This window comes from Dipodomys spectabilis, unplaced genomic scaffold (assembly GCF_019054845.1).
Source record: "Dipodomys spectabilis isolate Male_0828 unplaced genomic scaffold, ASM1905484v1 ptg000081l, whole genome shotgun sequence".
NCBI lineage: Eukaryota > Metazoa > Chordata > Mammalia > Rodentia > Heteromyidae > Dipodomys > Dipodomys spectabilis.
The window spans coordinates 17,377,157-17,403,379 of NW_024870758.1; the positions used below are offsets into that span (position 1 = coordinate 17,377,157).

Below are 26,223 nucleotides of genomic sequence, written 5' to 3' on the forward strand. Positions count from 1 at the left end.
AACACAAAACCTCCAATGTTAACATTGATCATGTCTGAATTGGATTTAGATATTAACTATTCCTTATCTTATAGAAAGAACTTTCAAAATTCTTTCAAGGCTTATGACTTAACCAAAATCTAAAGTTTAAAAGGATTGAGTTATTTTTTTTCCTGGAATATTCTTAAATTTGGATTAACTTTTGGATTAACATTTTCAGGACATGAAAAAAGTAAATAGATTATTCAAGTGTATGTTTTAATATAGGATAATTCTATTTCTAGTCATAACAGAAGTTCAACTTTCAGATTAAAAAAAGAAAAAAACGCTAAGCAAATATAAAAAGTGTTTGGGTTCAACTTATTTCCTAGTACAAATAACAAGTCAGTCAACTTTTCAATCAAATTCTTAAAATCATTCAAAAACATTCATATTTTACAGTTGTTAAACATTGCATTTGTATTACAGAAGATACAAGAAAACTTAAAGGAACAAAAAAGTCTCAAACTATCCCAACTACTAAAATAAGAAATTTGTGAAATAAGAAATGATCAATGTTGCTTGGCAGATGCCTTATACTCACAAATCCATTTTAACTGCTTGACATCTAGCTTAATAATAAAAAAAAGACTGCAGTTAAACTATTTAATAATATTTATAGAAGTCTACCTTTCTGGATAGACATGGATAGACAATAGCTTGTAATCAGGAAAAAAACTTGGTAGTTTTAATCACAATTATGACTGGCTAATTAAAAGTTCATTCTGTAATTCAGATGGTGTAAGAACGAACAAAAGGAATAACCTGGTAATTGCTTACTGTGCAATTCTGCCCATTAGTAACACTAAGCCAAGACTCTGACTGATATTCCTCTTGGTTGGATTACATGTTTCCATGTATTGTTGATCAACAAAAAGCAGGTACACAATATCAAGGGTTCTTGTTTTTTTTAAGAGCAGCTCAATGATTTGGGAAAGCTGGTTAGTACAATACAGAGAACACAGGGAAAAGTACAAAATGGCTCTGAATACCAAGGCCAGTACTTATCCAAGAATATTAATTTTTGTGTTATTTTCTTTTCTACAGAATATAAATCAAGACATTAACCTGAATTTGAGGTATACATACATACACAGCCCTAAACAAAATACTTTTCCTAAGTAGTATTACATTAAAAAAATTGGAAACAGCATCTGTGATTTGTATTTTAACACAATGGAACAAGAAGAGAGTAAAATCAACTAGGGAGTATTATACTGATAATAAATCTCTTAAAAGTTCAAAATGTCTTCCTCTCCCTTTGTACTTACCACAGGCTCTACAATGTCCTGAAAGGATTCATTGAGAAAAATGTCAATCACAGTTTAATAACATACTTTGGAAGGAAATAATGAGAAAGAAAATTAGAAGGTGAAACTTCATCTTTGTTTTCAAATAAGTGGTCTTAATTTTCTTCTTATAGAAAAAGTTTGAAAGTTTATTATAAATATATCTAAACCATTAATTTTTGCAGCTTTCAGGTAAAGTCCAGCACTTCATTTATACAAAGTTCATGAGAAGAGGACAGTAGAGATCATCTAATCTTGAGTCGTGACATCATCCACTCAAGTCCTTGGCATAATCTAGAAAGAAAACCAAATGTTATGATTAAAATCAGAACTAAAAATGCTACAGCCTACAAACTAAGACATTTTTCATTAACCTGAACAAGGACTTAAAAAAAAATCAGTAACATTCAATTCTGACACTATGACAGGGAAGCCACACTCTTTTTTTTGGTCGGTCATGGGGCTTGAACTCTGGGCTTGGGCACTGTCCCAGTGCTCTTCAGTCAAGGCGAGCACTCCACCACTTAAGCCACCGTGACACTTTCGGTTTTCTAGTGGTTTATTGGAGATAAGAGTCTCACCGACTTTCCTGCCCGGGCTGGCTTTGAGCTGCGATCCTCAGATCTCTGCCTCCTGAGTAGCTAGGATTATAGGCGTGAGCCACCAGCGCCCGGCTTTTTGAAGCCACACTTTTATACCCCGTACATCTACTTTTGGTTCTACTGTAGCTCTAATGCCAGGATGAAGAAAGCATTCAAGTGACAGAGCAGCTGCCTAACAAGCCAAGTCCCAGTACCACAAACACAAAACCTCAAATACACAAACACACTCAGCCTTAAATACTGCCTGACCCATACATGTCAAAAATATTAAAAATACCAACACTCTAACACTTTTGCTAATTCTAGAAATGTAACCTTAAAATAAAATCAGGTAACAAAATTTTCCTTTCAAAAAATACTTTAAGGGGCTGAGAAGGTGGCTCAGTGGTGGAGCGCTTGCCTTGCATGCATGAGGCCCTTGGTTCGATTCCTCAGCACCACATGAGCAGAAAAAAAAAAAAAGCTGGAAGTGGTGCTATGGCTCAAGTGGTAGAGCGCTAGCCTTGAGCTGAAGAGCTGAGGGACAGCGCCCAGGCGCAGAGTTCAGGCCCCACGACTGGACACACACACCAAAAAAATACTTTATTATAGTAGTGTTATTGAGTTTATACATACGTATTTTATACTTGGATATAAAAATTTGAAGGCAATAAAATATATTACTTAAACCAGTTACTGCTGAATGACAGGTAACTGAACTAAACCAAATACTAAAAAGAATGTTCATTATGATATAAACAGCAAGAAAACCCCACAAATGTTTAGCAAGAAGGTAATGGCTATAAACATATGTTACAACAAAATCAAGGGTTAACTACTATTAATGAATATCTAATATGAGCTTTTGTAGACATGAAAAGACCATGATAAAATTTATTTTTTAAATCTCAAATTTTTTGGAGTCAAGTAGAGTCAAATAATGTTATCATTAAAAGTCAGTGACAATGAGAGAAACAAATGTCTATTTGGAGTGGCTTTTGTTTTTCTCTTATTACTAATAGGGAATAGTTCGAAATAATAAAATTAAGAACTAGGTAATTTAACTCCAAACTGTTAAATGAGCAGCCCTTACCTAGAAAATGTACTAATCATTTAACAGCCATTACTTCAGTCTTCTTAATAGTAAGATCAAAATCTTTCCATGTTAGTGAAACCCAGGTTAGCAGTGGCAAATTAGGAGGAACAGTGAGGCCAGCCTCCAGAGTGTGTGCTCTTGAACCATCGGAGTCTAAATGCTGATCAAAATGAAAACCAAGTCTTCTACTTCACTAAGATTCAGTTTTGAGAACTCATTAATATTTGTTCACCTTTCATCATGGTGTAGAAAAGGTAAGAATTTCTCATTTACCCCATTTATTTCTGCCCTTTCAAAATACACCAAGAATTTCAGCCTAAAACTTAAAACTCTTTATAGAATCCTTGTCTCTAATTGTTTATTCTTGCTTTTAAATACATATAGATCTGTCATATTTTTCAAAAATAACAACAGAAACTTTGCTCTTCCATTTATTTTTCCCCTCCCCTTCCATACAGGAGCTTGAAATTTGGCCCTTCCACTCAAGGTGGCATTCTACCACTAGAAGCCACCCCTGTACTTCCACTTCCTTTTTTTGTTGGTTAATTCAAGACAAGAAACTCTCAACTTTGCCTGCTGGAACTGGCTTCCAACCACAATCCTCAGCTCTCAGTCTCCCCAATAGCTGAAATTACAGGTCTGAGCCACCAGTGCCCAGTTCCTTATAGCTTTTATCCAGATGAAATTTCCTTTGTTTAATCTCTCCCTTCTCTTCTTGTCATACTTAAAAGCATTTAGAGATGCTATCCTAAAATCCACTTCCCTTTTAAACTCACCATCCTGTGCCCACTTTCCCAATACATAAAATTTGTTCTGATTAACTGCTTCATTGAATTTACTCACTCTTTATTAAACTCAATAAACATTTAATTGAACTATCCATTACTTTTACTTTGAAATACTTTCACCTCTTGGCACTAGACTCAGGCAAAACCTTACTGTAGGTATACTTACCCGTTTTCCAACACCTCTCTCTAGAGCTAAGGATTCACATGCCATATAACTTTTCTTTCCCAGTGCTGGAGGCTGAACCCAGGGCCTTGCATTTGCTAGGCAAGCAGTCTACCCATGAACCAAACACACAGCAATGATTTCCTTCAGATAACAGTGATACAATAAACAGCGAGTATCACTATATTAGGTTTGAGTCTTTTCATCTTTTGGCTTTTTTATGCATAAAATAAGAGTAAGAACAATTATCCTGTAGGGTAGTCGTAAGGATTAACTAAGACATTGTATGGAAAGCACTCCAGAGATAGGACATGCTTAGCAATGGTTAATTCTTAAGTTCCATCAACACAACAGGCATTTCCTGACTTTTCAAACTCTCAAAGAGCTCCTTCAGAAACTGCATCATCTTTATATGTATTAGTTGGGATTTATGTGTATTATATTTATGCTGTGTCTTAGTATTTGCAGAATCATTCTAAAAGAAATCTCTGTAGACTTCAACTGTTACACAACTCCCCTCTAAATACTTAAGTGATTTTAAGAAATACATTTTTAGACTAAATACATGTTACCTAAGGGGAAGACTTCTTACCCCTCGCCGGTAAGAGCACAGCATGCCTGGATATGCCACTGGTGATCCTTAATGGAAGTTAGCTTCAAAAACTGGGAGATTTCTGCTACAGTCATGCATTCTTTAACATCTTGTTTATTAGCAAAAATCAGCAATCCAGCTTTTCGTAGGTCCTATGAAAGCAAACAAAACTTCTAATGAGAATATATTTTCCTACTTATTTTCCAATTTAACTAACAAATTTTCCATAATCATAGTAAACTAGAATCTATTTTTATTTTTTAAACTCTATTCTCAGCCACCAGCACCCCACCCAACTATGCCTGCTTATAATGTTGGTTTTTTTTTCCTCTTTCAGCAGTGTTGGGTTTCAAACTGAACTTAGAATCTTGTACTTGATCTCTATCTCCAGTCCTTTGTGCTTTAGTTTACTTTTCAAAAAGGTCTCACAATTATTTGCCAGCTGTTTTCAGAAAGCAATCATCTTACCTCCACTAGCAGACCCAGCCTCTGTTCAGAATTTCTTTAATTATTCTACCTAAACCAAGTCACAGCTCATAGGCTTGGAGAGGCCAACTTAAAATTGAACAAACTTTAAATATGTAAGTGTATGAACTTACAAATTTATCATTTTTATTGTACCTTGTATTTCATATATTCAAATACAAGATGTAAGCTTCATGGCCAATAAAAAGTAGCTCTTTATTATCTAGTTCTCAAAGGCTTGCCAAAACTCTACCCGACTTATACTCTTCTATTTTACTTTGCATTTTCTGACTTAACATTACTCATTATCTAATATTCTGCTTTATTTTATTGATTTTATGTACTTATTTATTTAGACAAGGTTTCACTAGGTAACCTAGTATGCTTTCAAACCCAATCCTCCTGAGCACTGGGACCACAGACATGTGCTACCTTGCTGGCTTAAATATGCTGCTTTAATTGATCATCTATCTACTGTTCTGAACCATTTTGAGCAGTCTTATCTCCACATTATTCAAATCATTTAACTGCATACATTGCCCACCCTCCAATCTCCTAAACCAGCTTTTAGCAACCAGGGTTCCGCAAAAGAACAAAGTTCTATAAAAAGTGATTACCATGGCTACACTGCATGTCTTCCAACAGTGGATATAGCTAATATCTTCTAAATGCACAGGCAATAAGTGAATTCATTACATATGTTTATCTTAAGAGTTTTAGTGCTTAATTCTCAGTTGAGAAACACTATCCTAATTCAACTGTACTCATCTTCAAACCTCAGAGGCCTTGCCATGAAGATTTCATAAATTTGAGTAACAGTCATCTTAGATGGGCAATAAACCTATCAAATTTCCCCAGTTAGATATTAAGTTCTAACACTTCTATGCTATGACTCTCAGAAAAGTTCTTTCAACTTTCTGAATTTGTTTTTTTATAATTTAACATTCATTGTAAACCTGATCTGAGCAAGATATCCACCACAGTTAACCCCTTTCCAAATATAGGAACTATACATATCACAAGATGACTGGTAGGTTTTATTCCTAGAATAGGCCAAAGGTTCCTAGTCTCTTTCTAGCCCACTGTGTTCACCCCAAAACTTTTTTTTAAAGCCGAAGACAAAACTTACTGGATAGCAAGTCAAAGTTACCACCCTTTTCCTGATAAAAATGCATGCAGGTAAATATTTTTTAAAGTTTATGTACAATTTTGAGAATAAGTACAAGAACTAAATTATATTTATTTTTCTTAGGCCACAAAACCATGAAGACTAGAACTGATAAATTAAAGTCCCATAAAATTTTACTTATATAGAGAGCAATATTGACAAAACTAATGTTCTGTTGTTGTGCTTGTAAATCTTCTCAACTGTGTTAAATGTTGTCTTTCTTCATTTTTATGCAGTGCTGAGGATTGAATCCAGGGTTTTGCTTAGAGATTGTGATCTTAATTGTATATATTTGTGTTTAAGAAAGAATCCAAGCAAGCACACCTATAATCTTTAACTACTCAGGAAGCTGAGAACTGAGGATTGAGGTTCAAAGGCAGCCCAACCAGACACAATTGAGACTTTTTTCTCCAGCAAAAAGCTGAAACCAGAGGCATAGCTCAAGCAACAGAGCCCCAGCATTGATAATAAAAGCCAATCAAGCGCTCTAAGCCCAGAGACCACTCCAATACCAGCACTAGCACAACCAAAAAAATCAGTGAGAACAAATTGATACTGTTCCATACATGATTCTTTGTTTGAATATGGTTTTGATGACTTTCTCAATCTTTTTATTAGAAAAATATATAAATTTCTTAGTTAAAATGATTATGTAAAACATTTTATAGGCCAAAAAAATTGACAATCCTTGTCCAACTATTTGAAGGCCTGACTTTTAGTTACAGTGCCCTCTTCAGGATGGCAGCTGTTAATGCTACACAGCTGACAGTTCTTGAATAACAGGTTCAGGAAGGAAAATTTCTAAATGTTAATCATTTTAATATTATGAGTTTCAACTATAATTCATTCATGTAGCTCTATAAAAGGCCAAAAATTTTGAAATTGATTATAACTTGCACTGAGTCATTATCAAGGACATTAACTATTTTTCTCTCTTATCCTAAATGGAAAATGGACCATCATTGGTAGTTGATATGTGACTGAGCCACTAAGTAAATGGATTTTCCATGGGATTGAATTCCTATCCTGTTAGGTTTCAACAACTCTTCCTAGTGCTGCTCAAGTCTTTTATAGGTCAGGCTTGCAAATGCTGGTATTATTTAAAGAACAAACCTCTAACACAAGTTAGCATATATACTATATGCTACTTTATTTATAAGTAATCAGCATTAATTTTGAAATTATTTGGAGAAATCCCTAAGCCAAAAATATGAAAACACAATAAAGCCATTTATTTAAGGGTCTCCAAAATAAAACTCTGAATTTAATTTTTTTTTACATTGAAAAGGTTCAAATTTTATTTAGTGATCTTGATTTAGCTTTAGTAAATCTATTTTACCTATTTTATGAAATCAGCAGAAAATATACTGGACTAAGACAATCCATCAAATTGACAGAGCAAGATGTCAATGTTTAAGGCAAACATGATCTTTTGTACATGAACCATTTTAAACACTTAAGTACTGAAGATATCTATTCTTAAAATGACACACTTTTTTACTCGAGATGAATAGCAAATTCAAGAGATATATACTAGCAACTTCTGTATGCCATTTATAGTTATAAGTTTGTTTCTCCAAGCCTCATATGTGAAGTTTTAGAAAAGTTGGATCATTTGACAAAAAGTTTAGATTTGGATGTTTAGAACTAATGTTTCTTTTAAATTCTGAAATAGCACCCCCATGAGAAATTGGGAAGAACAAATGTGATGCAAATTCTCATTTCCTTCCCCCAGTATCTAAGGTAAAAAGATGACTTACCTCATGGGCTAACATTTTATAGAGTTCTTCTCTAGTTACAGAAATCCTCTCTCTGTCTGTACTGTCCACAACAACTATTACAAACTAAAAAGATCACACACAAAAAGAGTGATTACATAATTTTGCATTTGAAAATCTGTAAAGGCTTCTAGTACCACAAGATTAAAATCCTTTTTTCTTATTTTTGTTTTGTTTACAGTTTTTTTGGAGACAGAATCTCAACAAAATAACCCAGGTTACTCTCAAACTCCAGAACCTCATGCTTCAGTCTTCTGAAGGCTAGAATTACAGGCATGAGTCTACATGCCTACCAAGACATTAGAATCTTATGGTATTACTTGAAAACCATTGATAGTTGCTACGGAGTATAAAGTCTAAAGGTTTCATCCATGTCTAAGTCAAATATATTTACTGACTTTTAAGGAAAATAAAATAACATGATGCTAACATTTTAATCAAAACAGAATACATTTGTTTTCTAAACTAGTCTTAAATACTAATGGACCTATAACCAGCTGTTTGCACTATAAAGAAAAAAATTACCGGCTGGGAAGGTGGCTCAGTGGTAGAGCGCATACATGAGGCCCTGGGTTCGATTCCTCAGCACCACATAAGCAAAAAAAGAAAAACGCCAGAAGTGGCACTGTGGCTCAGGTGGTAGAGCGCTAGCCTTGAGCTGAAGAGCTGAGGGACAGCGCCCAGGCCCAGAGTTCAGGCCCCACGACCGGACCCCCCCCCAAAAAAAAACCTTTAAAAGGGGGGTGTGGGGGGAGGATGGGATGGGAAGGGGAAACAAAGGAGGAGGCAACAATGCTTGATAAGAAATGTACTCATTATCTTGCCCATGTAATTGTAACCCCTCTATACAGTATTTTCACAATAAAAAAAAGAAAAAAGAATAAAAAGAAAAAAATTACCTTATCATAAGAAAAAAAAAGTTACAGTCCTAAGATTAAGTTACTTCCAGGCATATATTTCTTACTGATATCCATTTGAAAACTGAAAAGGACATGAATATAAGTAATGTGACAGTTAAATCAAATGGTTGCTTTTTTTTATAATAATGTCTATGTATATAATTTATTTTGAATCCATTAAAATGTTACAGACTGAAACCAAGCTGATGACTCCACTGAAATTTAAAAAAAGTAAATAATATATCTAACTACATAACAGCTCGTTATACTCCAAATCTGGACAGTATCTAAAACTGTTTTATGCAATTCGGTAAATACCAAGAGACATCCTTTCTACCAGAGCTAGTTTACATTCTTAAATTCTTCCTTGTGAAATCTTTTAAATTAAAAAACAAACTGTCTCTTGTGTAATTTAAATCTGTTTCCTGAAAGTAGAGCTCTTTCTTAACCCAAGGAAGAGACTGGTAGAAGACACAATGAAAGATCCTCAATTCTAAGAGCACTATAAAAAAAGAGGGAAACAGTGGTAAATTAATCTGTAATGCCTAAGTTAATGCCTATCATTAAGATCCTTCCTACTGGGCTGGGAATGTGGCTTAGTGGTAGCGTACTTGCCTAGCATGGGTTCGATTCCTCAGTACCACATAAACAGAAAAAGCTAGAAGTTAAGTGGTGCTGTGGCTCAAGTGGTAGAGTGCTAGCCTTGAGCAAAAGCAGCTCAGGACAGCACCCAAGCCCTGAGTTCAAGCCCCAGGCCTGGCAAGAAAAAAAATCCTTCCTCTTTCCTTCCCTTTTGTGCTGGTCCTGGAGCCTGAACCCTAGACCTATTTTTGATCTTTTCTGGTCAAGTCTAGAACTCTACCACCTTTGGCTTTTTTTTTGGGGGTGGGGGGGGTGGGGGGGGTAGTTAATTGGAGATAAGAGATAAGACTGTCCTGTCCCAGCTGACTTCAAATCGTGATCCTCAAGTCTCAACTTTCTGAGTAGTTAGGATTCCAAGTACAAGCTTCTGGCTCCCAGTTATTTACTTTTTAAAAGTTACTTAATTTGTTTCCAACAAATTACTGTTGGATTTCAATATCCAGAGGCAAGTGGATAAGAAAACAGCTAGTGTACTAAGTGGCTTTATTACTACATATGCATTCTGTTCCAAAGCATTTTAATACAGCTATTACTTTCCAAGGTATTGTATAATTTAGTATCTTCATCATTATATACATCTCTTCTTTTCCAAAAATTATAATTAAATTCTTAATGGTTATCAGACCGTTATATATCCTTGTTACTTAGTGATTTAAAGTGAGCCTTACACTTTTAGAGTATGATCAGCACTAAGAAACAATTGCTACAGCCCCTTCACTTTATAGGTATATAAATGAATACGCCTAAAACCCTCTCCTGGGAAGAAACATGTAAATACAAACATAAGATTGTGTCTAAAATGCTTTAGAACCAAAAGAAAAAATACTCTGTGTCGCATAAAAAATGCACAGTACAATTGGATAAGATTCAAAACCTTAAGAGTCTTCTCTCATTTAACTAAATTCCGCCCCCCCTTAGCAAATATAAGAAATAAAATTACAAACTGTGAGATGGAAGTCATTATGAAAACACAGTCTAAAACCAATGACACAATCAGACTAATCAACTAGTAATTTTCCTTCCAGAAATGCAATACTATAATACCAAATCAAATATTCTACTATGCTTAAACTCAATATATCAAAATACTTATATTTTTGAAAGATTAAAAGTTTCAAATCTAAAGATTTACAGAATACTGTTCATAGAAGATTTAGCATATTAAGAAACATTACCTCTGTGTTAGTATAGTAAGTATTCCAGGAAGAACGAAGAGATTCTTGGCCACCAATATCCCACATTAAGAAACGTGTATTATTGATCACTATCTCTTCTACATTACTTCCTATTGTAGGTGATGTATGTACAACTTCGTTCATAGAACTGGAAAAAAATCATATATATATATTATAATCTGTAAGGGAGCTAGCTTGTTTAAGCATTTTTAGCTGAGAAACAAAGCAACCTGACTTTTTATATTTTTAGCAAATTATCCCTTTCCCACTAACTCATATCATGAGCAAATTAAGACTTAAAAGAACTGGAACTGGAATTGAGTAATAATCTAGATCATTCCAGAAAAGTCAATAAACAAATATTTTTCACCTCTCCCAAAGCAAAAAAGCATTAGTACAAAACAACTGAACAACATGCTCAATATCATAAATGTCTAGTTGTTTCTATAAAGATTTAGTTAAATTTGGCTTCTGGTTTATGGTCAACTTGCTTTCGTACAGAGAAACTTCCACATAAATTGTTTTGCTTTCATTTATCAAATATCACCTGGCAGAAAAAGTAACTGAAAACAACTAATTTTTAAGGTAGTTAATACTTACAATTGGTAAAGAATGGTTGTTTTCCCTGCATTATCCAACCCAACAATGATAACTTTGTGCTCTGAAATATAAAAAACAAATTTAATTAAAGAAAATACCTTAAAGAAACATAGACACACCCAAAAGATTTGTCTTTGCCCCATCTTAGTACAGTAAATTCACTTTATGGCATATCTTACCGTCTTAGAACTAAAGAATACCAGCAGAATTGTGCTATTATGCTCATTTCCCTTGTTCTCCTCATTCTACACAGAGACCTCTTCTCTTTCCAGCAACCTCTGGAGGCAGCCAGAAGCACTATATTCTTTCTACCAGACTGTCAGGAGACTGGAAGAAAATTGAAGAGACTATGATGCCACACAAGTCAAAGAGGAATCATTGCTACCATAGCTACAGATCCTTAGATCTGTCATGTTACCATGGTTCGACGGTTTAAATGTACGAATGATAGTTACACACTACAAAGAGCATTGTTTTTCTTTCCTATTCATCGATCTCACATATATACACTTGATACCTAAAGTTCGAGTCAGAAATTCACTTATTTGTAGACAGTTACGATTATACTGGTTATACTACACTACGAGTAGACCTGACTATTACTTTGTTTTTAACTGCCTTCTCTTCGTGTTCTCCAGGATTTACCTACTTCATATGTCACTATGGCACCTTGGTATTCATCTATTTCCAGAGTGTAAAATCATATCCTAAAGACAGCAGTGTGTGGAGGAAGCTAGTCTCCAAAGACAATTCTTACATAGTCATGGTCTTGGATATACCCTCCTCTTGATGCTGAGCTGATGCCAACACTCACTTTTAACTCACAGAAAGTAGCAAGAAGTAATGATGTTTTATTTCTGAGCCTAAATGATAAAGAAATCACATATTTGCCACCTGGTGGTTTTAGACAATTCCCACCGAGGGTGAACAGACATTATAAAGTCCAAGATTCTGTGCAGTCAAGTGAGGAAAGCTAGGATGGTTAGATTTTATGGTAAGAAAAAATTGGCTGGCCTCTCAAAAGCCAGCCTCCCCAGTTTTAGCCATTCCAGCTGACACGCTAGACCCAAGAATAAAGAAACTATCTAGCACATGCAGCATGCTTGAAGCTTTAGATGCCTCTATAGTTCCAGCCGCCATCTGACTGTAATGAAAATTAAGTTCCCAAGGTACAGCTTTCTGGCTGCGGTCAGTCAAATAACAGAACCATGAAAAATAGTAATATATTACTGACTGTATCACAAATTAACTCAAAGATTATGTGACTATAGCAATTACTTCTTTGACCCCAAGATTCTTTCTCTTAAGAAATTGTAATTACTAATGCATATTGATTCTATGTATTAATAAATTTAACTATAAGGCCTTATTTCTTTGCTGTAAAATAATAAGAGGAAACACTATCTTTTTTTTTTTCTTTTGCCAGTCCTGGGGCTTGAACTCAGGGCCTGGGTACTGTCCTAAGCTTCTTTTTGTTCAAGGCTAGCACTCTACCACTTAAGCAAGCCACGGTGCTACTTCTGACTTTTTCTGTTTATGTAGTACTGAGGAATCAAACCCAGGGCTTCATGCTAGGCAAGCACTCTACCACTAAGCCACATTTCCAGCCCCCAGGCTGGAAATATCTTTCAGTATAGTATAACAATTAGGATAGCACACCGGAATGCCTACCACCAAAACAGTTTCTACACTGTGCTCCCAAATTCCTCCTAAATTCATCCCAACATCTTTTTGTTAACAACTTCCATTAATTCTATCTCAAAAAACTAGGGACTGGGAAGATGGCTCAATGGCAGAGTGCTTACCTTGCATACACGAGACCGTGGGTTCAATTCCTCACCAACACATAAGCAGAAAAAGCTGGAAGTGGTACAATGGCTCACGTGGTACAGTGCTAGCCTTGAGCTGAAAAGCTGAGGGACAGAAGCCACCACCAAAACAAAACAAAACAAAACAAAAAAACTACCTACTGCCTACTTTTTTAGGTGAAGTCCTTCCCAACTCTTTTTTTGATCCTTTTCCCTAGTCTCTCTCAAATCCATCTTCTGTTTCTACAATATTTTTTTCTGCACTACAGAGCTGATAATGCCACTCTTATTTGATTTTCACAATTGAGTGGGTTCAGCTTTATCTCTCATTACTATTACCAGTTCAAGTCATGCTTCCCTTCAGGGTATACACTCAACAACAGATGTTTCTTCAACTTCTACTCATGGCAGGAGCAGGGAATTTCTATTCATCTTTTTGTTTTTGATCGGTCATGGGGCATAAACTCTGGGCCTGAGCGCTGTCCCTCAGCTCTTCAGGTCAAGGCTAGCACTCTACCATTTGAGCCACAGCACACTTCCTGATTGGTGCTGAGGAATTGAACCCAGGGCCTCATGCATGCAAGGCAAGCACTCTACCACTGAGCCACCTTACCAGCCCTGTAATCATCTTTTAAGGTCCCATTTTCCATGAGAAATTACTTTTCTTTTGCCTTCCTACAACACTTCTTGTATACCACTTACCACCATTATTTCTATGTGCACTAATCTCAGCTTAAAATAGCACCGCTCAACCGTTTATAACATGTTGGCCTGTACACTCCTGGTGACAACTACTCTTCCTGGCACAAGGCAAGTACTGTTCCCTCATACAGGCTTTTCAGTATCATTTTTTTTTTTTTTGGGTCCGGTCGTGGGGCCTGAACTCTGGGCCTGGGCGCTGTCCCTCAGCTCTTCAGCTCAAGGCTAGCGCTCTACCACTTGAGCCACAGCGCCACTTCCGGCTTTTTTCTTTTTGCTTATGTGGTGCTAAGGAATTGAATCCAGGGCCTCGAGCATGCAAGGCAAGCGCTCTACCACTGAGTCACCTTCCCAGCCCCTTCAGTATCATTTTTAAAACCCAGAGCCCATTCTATTCATGTTTAGAGATGAACAGGGTGGAATAACAATGTTGTAGCTGTTGAAAGGTTAGTAATAGGTAGAAAACCTGTTAAGGGAGTTAAGAGATGTCATAGACGGAACAGAATAAAACTGTTTAAGAAGTGTGATTGTAGCAGGTTATAAAATTAACCCCCCAAAATCAATGGCTTTTCTGTATGCCAACAATGAGAAAAGTGTGGCTGAAATTAGGAAAGCAACTCCATTTGTAATAGCCCCACAAAAAATAAAATACCTAGGAATTGACTTAACTAAAGAAGTGAAGGACCTCTATGATGAAAACTTTAAAATCTTGAAAAAGGAAATCAACACAGAACTTAAAAAATGGCAAAACCTCCCATGCTCCTGGATTGGAAAGATTAACATCGTGAAAATGGCAATACTTCCCAAGGCTATCTACAAATTCAACGCAATACCTATCCAAATTCCAACCTCATTCTTCAAGGAAATATAAGAGGCAATCCAAAAATTCATATGGAACAATAAAAGACCCCGAATAGCAAAAACGCTCCTGAATGGAAAGAACACTGCTGGAGGAATATCAATACCAAACTTCAAACTCTACTATAAAGCCATAGTAATCAAAACAGCTTGGTATTGGCATAAGAACAGACCTCAGGACCAATGGAATAGAATTGAAAACCCAGAAATGAACCTACAGACCTATAGCCATCTAATCTTCGATAAGGGAGCTAAAACAATAGAATGGAAGAAAGACAACCTCTTCAGTAAATGGTGCTGGCAAAATTGGTTAACCACATGTAGAAAACTTAAGCTAGATCCTTATATATCACCGTGCACCAGAATCAACTCCAAATGGATCAAAGACCTTGAAGTCAAAGCAGACACTCTGAAAACATTACAGGATGGAATAGGAGAAACCCTAGGTCTCCTTGGCTCAGGCCGAAATTTTCTGAATAGAGACCCGGAAACACAACAAATCAAAGAAAGGTTGGACAAATGGGATTGCATAAACTTGCAGAGCTTCTGCAGGGCAAATGACATAGCTAGCAAGATCAATAGAAAGCCCATGGATTGGGAGAAGATCTTTACTAGCCATACAATGGACAAGGGTCTCATATCTAAAATATACTTGGAACTCAAAAAATTAAACCCCCCAACAACAAATCCTCAAAGAAACAACTGCCCAATAAATAAGTGGGCGAAAGACTTAAAGAGAAACTTCTCTGAAGAAGAAAGAAGGATGGCCAATAGACACATGAAGAAATGTTCAACATCCCTAGCCATAAAAGAAATGCAAATCAAAACAACATTGAGATATCACCTCACTCCAGTTAGAACGGCAAAAATCAAGAACTCTAACAACAACAGATGCTGGAGGGGATGTGGACAGAAAGGAACCTTACTTCATTGTTGGTGGGAATGTAAACTTGTTCAACCACTTTGGAAAGCAGTATGGAGGTTCCTCAAAAGACTTCACATAGAGCTCCCCTATGACCCAGCAATCCCACTTTTGGGCATTTACCCTAATGTTTACAAACAAGACCACACTAAAGCTACCAGCACAACTATGTTTATTGCAGCATTATTTACCATAGCTAAGATATGGAACCAACCCAGATGCCCCTCAGTAGATGAATGGATCAAGAAAATGTGGTATATATACACAATGGAATTCTATGCCTCCATCAGAAAGAATGACATTGCCCCATTTGTTAGGAAATGGAAAAACTTGGAAAAAATTATATTAAGTGAAGTAAGCCAGGCCCAAAGAAACGTAGGTCCCATGATTTCCCTTATTTGTAATATCTAGTATATGTATGAGTCAAGCGGAAAAGGTCAGATAATGTGATGTCAGGAAAATGAACCCTTAGATGTGTATTTTAATGTTTTTTTTCTTTCATGCATGTGTTTCTAACACATTTATAAGATTATCTCTTTGTTGCTTTGTATGTCCCTCCCCCACAGTATAACCCCTGCTTTCACTATATTTGATGTCAGTATAACTTGTGGAGGAGATGGGGAAAAACCAGTTGTTTAAGGATACAGGTGGACCTGTTGCAACAATAAGAAGTACAAGTTGTCATGTCCAAAACGAGCTTTACAACGTTGGTGCGGGGGGGGGGGGGGGGGGGGGGGGGGGGGAAGGGGGGGAGGGGGGGAAGGAGGATTGGGATTAGGGGGGGAGGGGGGAGGCTGGGAAGGGATGTGAAGGGTAAACAAAGGAGGAGGTTGCAATGCTTGGTAAGAAATGTACGCATTATCCTGCCCATGTAACTGTAACTCCTCTGTACAGTATGTTCACAAATAAAATTAAATTAAATAAAAAAAATAAAAATAAAAAAAAAGAAGTGTGATTGTTTCACTCTGACCTAACACATATAAGCCATATTAAGTACTAACATCTATCAGCTCCATCCCAAGATGTATCTCTATTTTTTATTAAACATATAGCATCGATGACCATCTTTCCCTGAGAAAAATTATGTAGCATGACTCATTTAAAATCAGATCATTTGTTAGGCAATGGTGGCTCACACCTGTCCTAGCCTCTTAGAAGGGTGTGATCTGAGAATCATGATTCAAAGTCAGCCCTGGCAAGAAAGTCCATGAGACTCTCATCTCCAATTAACCACAAGAAAACCAGAAGTGAAGCTATGGCTCAAAGTAGTAGAGCACCAGCCTTAAGGAAAAGAGTTTAGGGACAGAGCCCAGGCCCTGGGCTCAATCCCTACCAACAAAAATAAATTAATTAAAATAAAATCTTCATTTCAGGAGGAAGGAATTCCAACCTAGGGAATATTATAGGCTGTGATACACAATAAATCTCATCTTTACAATACAGCCACGCCTTCAACAGTGCAGGTTTTTTCCTATTAGAAAGTTTCTAAACAGCATGGTAATTCTATCTTTCTACCCATTTTTCTATGCCCCCAATTTACAATGACACGTCTCTTCAATTTTATTAATGTAACTACCTGTACAGCCAGAAGTTTCTCAGATGGTTACTAATTTTTAATCAGTGCCTTCTTAAAATGTCAGCTAAAGTGTTCCAGGAATACACTTTATAATAATAGCATATATTAGGGACAGGACAAAAGTTACACTTGCCAAAACTCATGAGGAAAACACATTGACTCTGCCCAATGAAAGAAATGGTACCCTTATAACAATAGAAATGTGTGTGTGTGTGTGTGTGTGTGGTGTGTGTGTGTGTGTGTGTGTATAAACAAAGTACATAGAGATCTCTAAATATAAGACAAATGTTTCTTACATGTTGCTTAATGGCTTAAGGAGGATAAACACTTATGTTAACAACACTATGATTTTTTTTCCACTATTCTGCTGTAATTGCTTTCAAAACCTAAGATATAAAATTCTGAATACCTTCAATGGTGGCAAATCCTTTCGTCTTTGAAGGTAATTTGTGTGTACCTGCCAGTCTGGAGTTAGAATGCAGGGCTTAGGTACTGTCCCTGAACTTTTCTGCTCAAGGTTGGTACTCTACCAGTTGAGCAACAGCTCTACTTCCAGCTTTTTGGTAGTTTTCTTGGCAATAACGTAGACTCTTATTGACTTTCCTGCTTGGGGCTGACTTCAAATAGCAATCCTCAGATTTCAACTTCCTGAGTAGCTAGAATTACAGGCATGAGCCACTGGTGCCCAGCTTGAAGATTAATTTGATTTTATTTATTTTTTTTTTGGGGGGGGGGGGTCCGGTCGTGGGCCTGAACTCTGGGCCTGAGCACTGTCCCTCAGCTCTTCAGCTCAAGGCTAGTGCCCTACCACTTGAGCCACAGCGCCACTTTTGGCTTTTATTCTACTTATGTGGTGCAGAGGAATTGAACCCAGGGCCTCATGCATGCAAGTCAAGCACTCTACCACTGAGCTACCTTCCCAGCCCTAATTTGATTTTATCCACAATTTTTTTGGGGGGGGTCCAGTTGTGGGGCTTGTACTCTGGGCCTGGGCGCTGTCCCTCAGCTCTTCAGCTCAAGGCTAGTGCTCTACCACTTGAGCCACAGCGCCACTTCCGGCTTTTTTCTTTTTCCTTATGTGGTGCTGAGGAATCAAACCTAGGGCCTCAGGCAAGGCAAGTGCTCTACCACTGAGCCACCTTCCCAGCCCCCTAATTTGATTTTAAAGAAGGGATTTATTTGTTTTTGTTATGAAGAAAAAGTACCTCAAATAAGTACTATTTATTGTTAAATGAGGTATAATTCCTTAAAAAAGATTAAAAAATTATCTCCGAAGAAATTCTAAAAGGAGTTTCAAGAGCAGCACATTATCAGTGGAGCCTTCTAGGATTAGCTTTCAAATTTAAAAAAAAAAAAAAAAAAAAGAAAGAAAAATCCTCATCTGGTATAGGTCAAGGTAGATATTTGTTTTTAGCTATGTCCCTAAGCCTGATTCTAAACTTATGACTTTTCCTAATTAGTTAGGAAGACCTAGCTAGGCAAAAATTTTAAAAAAAAGAAAAAAGAATTTGATCTGAATCTATCAAATAATAAAATAACAGGCAGATTTTCTATTGTCTGAAAAGAATGTGACAAGCAAGGTAAACCTGTTCTAAACTGAACCATTATTTTACAGATAAGAGACACAGGAGGAATAAGGAAGATGGCAGAAGAGGCTCATACGAGAAAGATTTCATATCATAAGCTGACTGCCTGCTGAGGAAAGGTACTGACAGTTTCAAGATGCCTCTTCTTAAAAGAAGCCACCATACAGAATGAACCAGACAACCAGAAAACTGAAATCAGATACCATAACCTATGGTGGATAAAAGTGTAACCTTTTTAATTTTTGTCTTTTTTCAACAGTGCTTAGGGAAAAAAAAAAAAAACCACTGCAGACAGAAAATATGGAAAATAACACAGTATGAGAATCCATGTGTGGCATGATGGAAAAATAACAAAGAAGGATATCAGAGTTGATGATAAAAAAAAGCAATCAATCAAAGCTCATGCCTGTAATCCTAGCTACTTAGGCTAGGATCTGAGGATTGTGGTTCAAAGCCAGCCTGGCAGAAAAGACCCTAAGTGACTCTTACCTCCCATTAACCCCTCAAAAACTGGAAATAGAGCTGTGGCTCAAAGTGTAGAGTACCAGCCTTGAGCAAAAGAGCTCAGGGACAGGACAGGGCACAGACCCTGAGTTCAAACCCTATGACCACCACACCTGCGTTCCCCCCACCCCACCCCCACACACAAAGTAATCAATACAGCAGTGGTACTCACTACACACTGTGGAAAATGAAGTTTACAACTTGTAGGCAGGGACAGGAGGGAAAAGCTGGAAAGAAGCAAAGAAAGGGGTGACATCATCCCCAAAGCAATGTACTCTTTACCTAAATCACATAACTGTAACCCTCTGAACATCACCTTTATAATAATAGGGAAAAAAGGTTGAAGTAATGAATCAATTAGCTATTGAATTCATACAAGGAAAGAAATGTTACCCAACAAGACAAGGAATGACTGGAAATCCCAGTAGGTAAATAGCTAATGGGGTACAGCAGATACAACAAGGTAGGTGCGGACCCGAAATATTCAGTCTAAAACAAAAAGCCATGTATCCTTCTGCCTATGTACCATGTTGACAGATAAAGTAGACAAGGAAAAAGAAGTTAAGAGTAGAAACATGGTGAAAAAGGACAGACATGACAAAGAAGGGTTAGTTTTAACCCAAATCTCTACTTGGTTCCCAAAGTCTCATAGTTTTCCAATTCACTTTGCTCATACCATTCTCTACCTGAAGACCAACCTGCTCACCTGCCTACCCAACTTTAAACATATGAGCAATTCCTATGTCAACTACAGACATGAATGTGCAAATATACCAACTCTGATTTCTAAAGTCAATCAAGAAAATGTACAAGAGTTTTTTTTAAAGGTTAAAAATACTTCAAAAAGAAAAAGGAAGAAACTTCAAACATATAGAACCTAGGAAATCTCTGAAGAGCCACCTGCTTGGAACAAAGATCTTTCTGGAGGGCCATTCCAATGAAGAATCCATGATCCAGAGAATCATCACCTCCTTACCCTGGCCTAACACTCATTTCCAACTTCTACCGGAGGCTGGACCATTGGTCCCAAGATTGGTTTCTGCTAGCAGGAGAGGAGAAAAAGTGTTTACAAGACAGTATCAATGATTATTTTCAATAGCCTTCTAAATCTAAACTACAGCATGTGAATCACAATGAGAACTATGAAATTAATTGATTGTGTAATGGGTTCAAAGATAAAGGTGCCAACTAGTCAATTTCTTGATTATTCACACTTTGTAATACTAAGTTAACGCCTAATATTCTTATGTTCTTTCACCACGCTGGCCTGTACTTTTCCTCATGAAGATGAAACAAGACTCTATATCAATAAACACAAATCTGTAGCCTGAAAAGTGTTAAAATGTCCTTCCAGACAAATGCACACCAAAGTAAAACATGGCCACTCAAAGAAGTTTCTATGGAAAAACATTAATTGAATTTTCAGTCATCTCAACTATTTGATACATGTGAATTATAACAAGTTTCATGCTTACTATGATTTTTCTTTTACATTATCTGTGCTACAGCATTCCTGCAATTACTCATATAAGCCAAAACAACTACATACTGTTATATGCTTTGATGGAATTCTGATTTATCATTTAGGCTTTGGTTTACCAATCAGTTGTTTTGTCACAATAATCCTTATTTTTCTCATTTCTCTTTTCTTTTATTTTCTTTTTACACACTCAGGCAGTTCCTTTCAGCTAAGCATGAATTCAGCTAAGCATGAATTCACATGCCTGTAATTTCAGGGGGCAAAAACAGAACAACCAAAAGTTTGAAGGCAAGCTGAAATAAACAATGTCATCTAGTCTCAAAAACACCAAAATAAAAAAAGGCAAATACATATGTATATACATTTGAACACGGCAGTAAATCTAATTTTTTAAAGTATTATTCTGGAGGCCTTATGAATTATACAAAGTCAGAAAACACAGAAGCAAAAAAATTGGGCGTCACTTTGCTTCTACATTCTCATCTCATATGCAAATGACCACTAAGCCTTACCGAGTTTTAGAGCAAAAAACGGATTCATCATGTTCACTATTGTTCCCTCAGTCCTCAGCACAGAGTGTGAAAGTCTGTGGTAAATAATGTATCTTTGGGCACCAGTGGCCACTACTCAAGAGGCTGAGATCTGGTTGGAAGCTAGCCTGGCCAGGAAAGCCCCTGAAACTCTTACCTCTAATATTAACTACTCAGAAAAAACAAGAAGGGGCGCTGTGGCTCAAGTGGCAGAGTACTAGCCTTGAGCACAGAGGCTCAGGGACCGTGCACCCAGGCCTTCAATTCAAGCTCCAGAGCTGGCAAGAATAAATAAAAATAATGTATCATTTAGTAAACAAATCAGACCTAGAAGATGTAAAGATCTGGAAGGAGATATGTGATGGAGCCATTTGGATTGAAAAGTCAATTTTCAAAACTTAAGTATCATCAATTTTTTAAAAAACTGAAAATAAACTTGTTATTTATAGCAACAGTAATAAATTTTCAGGGGGAAAAATAAATTTTTTTCTTAAAGAAAAAATAATACTTACACATGACAAAATTAGAGAGCCAATCAGGAGACATAAACAATCATTTGAACTTGTGGAGTTTAATATAAAGAAAGTATGCATTATAGGGGACTGGAATGAGATTTGCTAGTAAGAAAAAAAAGTCAAGGAATGGCAAACAAGAAGCCTCATCCCTGGGTGAGACGGGCTCCTCTCGCAGTCTCTCAGGACTCAGAAGGAAGGGTGTTGGAGGTCAGACATGGTTCACTAAAAGGCCAAGCAGGTGTGGTGGTGGGGTATCCGGAACTTACTAGAAATCCCCTCTCTAGGTTCTGAGGAAAACCAGTTTCGGGGTGAGGTAGGTTTGGGGGAGGTTCAAGAGCCCAGCACTGGTGAGGTGTGTTCACAAAGAGCCTGTCAGCAGAGCATATGGTAACCATAACCATAAAGAAAAACCTGTCCTCCTGCAATGTTCCTCCACTGCTGTCTATTGATAGAGCCTAACTCCATGCCAGCTGGCAAAAGAAAAGTATTTTAAGGACTCAGCTTCATTTTCAGAGTATGTAAAAAAGTTCATTCGGAACCAAGAGGCCATATACTGACAAATGGTATAGTCTACTCTTTGTGATATCAGCTTCCACATGTACTCTTCTGCATGTTTGAATTCACTAAAATTACATAAGCTATATAAGCCGGAGTAACTTCCCTAGGCCAGTCTGCACGGCACAGACATCTTCCTTGGCACTCACTTATAATCTCTAACTCCCTTTCCAAGAACTAATCAGAGGAGGAATATGAAGGCTACCAATAAGGAAATTCACAACCTTTTCTTATTCACACCAGTGTCAGAAAGTTCCTCATTTTATCTAACAGGAATCCTTAGACAAAGAAAGCTGGTGTGTGTGTGTGTGTGTAGGTACTTTTAATTTATGGAGTTAAAATGTGTGTGTGTATGCGTAGGTACTTTTAATTTATGGAGTTAAAAAAAATTACCTAATGTTTCCGTGTGTGTGTGTGTGTGTGTGTGTGTGTGTGTGTGTGTGTGTGTGTGTGTGTGTGTGTGTGTGTGTGTGTGTGTGTGTAGGTACTTTTAATTTATGGAGTTAAAATGTGTGTGTGTGTGTGTATATGTGTAGGTACTTTTAATTTATGGAGTTAAAAAAATTACCTAATGTTTCCGTGTGTGTGTGTGTGCGAGCGCGCACGTGTAATCCAAGGTACTTTTAATTTATGGAGTTAAAAAAAAACTACCTGGGGCTGGGAAGGTGGCTCAGTGGTAGAGCGCTTGCCTTGCATGCTCGAGGCCCTGGGTTCGATTCCTCAGCACCACATAAGCAAAAAGAAAAAAGCCGGAAGTGGCGCTGTGGCTCAAGTGGTAGAGCGCTAGCCTTGAGCTGAAGAGCTGAGGGACAGCGCCCAGGCCCAGAGTTCAGGCCCCACGACTGGACCCAAAAAAAAAAAAAAAAACTACCTTTGTTTCCTTGCCTGGTAAAATGGAAATCTGTGAAGAGTTAATCATCCAAGTAAAGGTTAAATTAGCCCATCTTCTGAAACACTCTGAGCTGAACCTTGCAAAAGCCAATAAAAGTGAACTTCCCCACAACTTGCAAGGGAAGCTCCTTAAGGGCAGGGGGATTTGTCTGTTTTGTTCCCAGCCTTATTTCCACCACCTAAAACAGGAGCTAAAAATTGCTGGGTTTTGTTGGTTTTAGTAAATCACTGACAAAAGGCTCTTCTATATATATATATGAAAAGTCATTAAGTCTTCTAAGTCCCAAAGTTAAAGATTTACAGTGTAGCTACAAAAGACTTTGAACAGAAAAATAGGGGGGGAAATTAGGTCAGGAGACCAATAACCAGCACCACATACCTTTGTTATTTTGCCTTGCCAGAGTCTGCCATGTAACAGCTGTATAGCCTGGGAAAGTTCCTCTACCTCTTTTCAGAGAGGGAATAAATGACTATTTAAATAAAGAACTGTTGAAACTTTTTTTTTAAAAAAAAAGATGATATAAATTACAGTATCTATTAGAATGCTGTATTAATTGAATCCCTTATGTAAATATAACTTTTGGCTTTTCTAGTTTGTGAAGGAAGCAATTGGCTTTCAAAATGAAATAATTTAAAAAAAAAAAAAAACTTTTTGGTGGCAGTTCTGGGACTTGAACTTAGGGCCTATGCATTGTCCTTGAGGTTTTGTGCTGAACAACAGCAATCTATGAGCCACAGGTCCACTTCTAGCTTTTTTGGTGCTTAAGTGGAGATTATAGTCTCCTGGACTTTCCTGCACAGGCTGGCTTCGAACTGTGATCCTTACATCTCAGCCTCTGAGTATCTAGGATTACAGCCTAAGCCAATGCACCTCGCTACTGTGCAGTAATATTATGCCTAACTGAAAAGACGTTTCAAAACAGAGATATGGCAAAATCCTTCAAGCCTCCTTCCCAAGTGTCTCTGTGAAATAAATAAAAATAAAAACAAAAAAAATATAGGAATGTGTCCTGAATTTCCCGCTAAGGTAAAATAAAACATCTAAAATATATCTAGTTTGCATGTCCAATAATCAGAAAAATGACTGCTGATTAGACCACCACATTGTTTAACTGAAGAGAAGGTTTACTTGCTCTTTCCCAATATTGAGAGGTAACTTTCTAGAATTTGACTTCACCAATTCCTTACTAGTTATTTCCTAACAAAGTAAATGACCAGTTTAAATGACCACAGAACACAGGTTACAAGAATGTGACCATTAGTGATCAATGCATTTTCTTGTTATTTACTACTAGCAAGTAACTGTTGGAAAAGCTCTAATTCATTCTTAAGTTAACAGAAACAATTTTATCATTCATTCAAACCACAAAGTAGAGACATCTTACCTTCCTGTCAGTACCAGAGCTCAATTAAAAAGCAAACCCTATAGTAAAGATAGAACACTAGCTTCACTAAAGAAATTGTTTTAATATATGGAAATTAAGACTAGGATAGGCCTTATCTACTGTCAGCACTATCCGTTTTGCAGCAAGTTTGAATACTTAAAACCTAGAGATTAAGGTTTCAAAATGAGTAGGCTCCACAAATCCCCTGTGTTGTAGCTGAGTACACATAAGCTCACAGAGGTTAGTGAATGGTTCCCACTCTCCCTTTCTGGACGCACACAGGCACAGACAGTGCTGATTAGAACTGGTTTTCTCACTTTATGAAAAATTCCACTTAGCACCACGTGATCTAAACTATAGTCTTTAATTTAACTAAAACATAAGGGTCCATTGGTGCTGCCTCCCCTATCTCTTTACGAGGGGCGGCTCCATCCTGAAGGAGGATGGAGAGTTGCTTTTATTGACAGGAAGTACGTTGAATAGCCGAACCTGAGAAGTATACTACACTGCATTGTAATAAATACCCAGTTTTGGTTAAAACTACTTTTTCCCCAGTTTTACACATGCATTTTGTAACCAATTTTGTATCTCGAAACAATCGTTTGCATTTATATAAATGTCAGCATCCCTACAAAATACCTTTATACTCAGTAACTTGCTAGTGACCTCAGGTGAACTAATACAGGATAGGATGGTTTTTAAAGCTTCCAGTGAGACTCTAACCCTTTTTAACAGCCAAAAAGAAAAACAAAAACAAGAAAAACCCTCTAATGACCCACTCAGGTAGGCTAATGACCTTAAGCCTAACCTTAAGATGATCTATAACAACACATAAAACTGAAAGAAACCCATCACCCCGCAGGAAGCCGCAGGAGGCTGGCAGGCCCTCCCCGCCGAGGGGGGGGGGGGGTGAGGCCGGCTCCCGGCCCGGAGGTGTACCCGGCCCGGTCCAGAGTGCTGCCGGGTTTTCCGCATTCTGCAACCCTCGCTGGCTCAGCGGTGACTAGGGCCGTAACCTACGACCTCCCCTCTCCCCCCACCCCCATGGCCGGGTGACCCCGGCATTCCTCCAAGCTGGAAGAAGGAAGCCAGAAGAGACAGGCCCGGCCCAGGCCACGTCCGGACGTTGGACGTGGCGGCCTTTTTTCCACTCCGGGGCGCGAAATCCGAGCAATGGGTTCGTGGCAGACTCCGACTGCCTCGGACGCTGCCCTGGGACAAAGAGCGGCGGGTCCCGAGCCACCCCGCCAGACCGCGAGTGGAGGGCCGGCGGGGTCCCGGGCCCGCACCCGCGCCGCCCGCACTCCGGAAGTGTCCCGAGCCCCCACCCGTACAGCGCGGTCCGGGCGGACCCCCCTCCCCTCCCCGGCCCGGCGGGCCGCGGCCCCGAGCCCCTCACCCTGGTGATTGAACAGTCTCCATATCCTGGTGAAGAGAATTCCCATCCTCGGGCAGCGGACCCCCTCCAGTCCCCCGCGCCGCCCGGCCGCCCCGGGCTCAGGCCGAAGGAGACAGACGCGCGCCGGGGCCTCCGCCTCTGCTGCTGCCGCTCCCGCGTTGCTGCTCACCGGCCCGCTTCCAGGGAACCGGAGGGAGGCCAAAGCCCAGGCCGCCCTGCCGCGCGCGAGGCCCCGCCGCTGCCGCCGCGGCGCTCGCCTGG

General features: G+C 38.1%; 1 protein-coding gene across 2 annotated transcripts; it reads right to left on the reverse strand.

Moving 5' to 3' along the window:
- Positions 1 to 216: 216 nt before the first annotated feature.
- Arl5a (ADP ribosylation factor like GTPase 5A) lies at positions 217 to 26,223 on the reverse strand. 2 transcript variants are annotated; one of them, XM_042683525.1, is made up of 6 exons: positions 25,963 to 26,223; positions 11,255 to 11,315; positions 10,655 to 10,802; positions 7,921 to 8,004; positions 4,528 to 4,679; positions 217 to 1,601 (listed from the first exon to the last, which is right to left on the reverse strand). In XM_042683525.1, the coding sequence occupies exons 1-6, from the start codon at positions 26,006 to 26,008 to the stop codon at positions 1,553 to 1,555; spliced, it is 540 nt and encodes a 179-aa protein (XP_042539459.1). In that variant the 5' UTR covers positions 26,009 to 26,223; the 3' UTR covers positions 217 to 1,552. The 2 variants fall into 2 exon arrangements, with proteins under 2 accessions (XP_042539459.1, XP_042539460.1); XM_042683526.1 differs by lacking the exon at positions 25,963 to 26,223 and adding an exon at positions 11,434 to 11,453.

Coding starts and splice junctions, on each gene's coding strand:
- Arl5a (XM_042683525.1), bottom strand. CDS start 26,008: ATGGGAATTCTCTTCACCAGGATATGGAGACTGTTCAATCACCAGG. Junction 11,316..25,962: donor GAGACTGTTCAATCACCAGG/GTGAGGGGCTCG, acceptor TTTATATTTCAG/AGCACAAAGTTATCATTGTT. Junction 10,803..11,254: donor ACAACCATTCTTTACCAATT/GTAAGTATTAAC, acceptor ATTTTTTTCCAG/TTCTATGAACGAAGTTGTAC.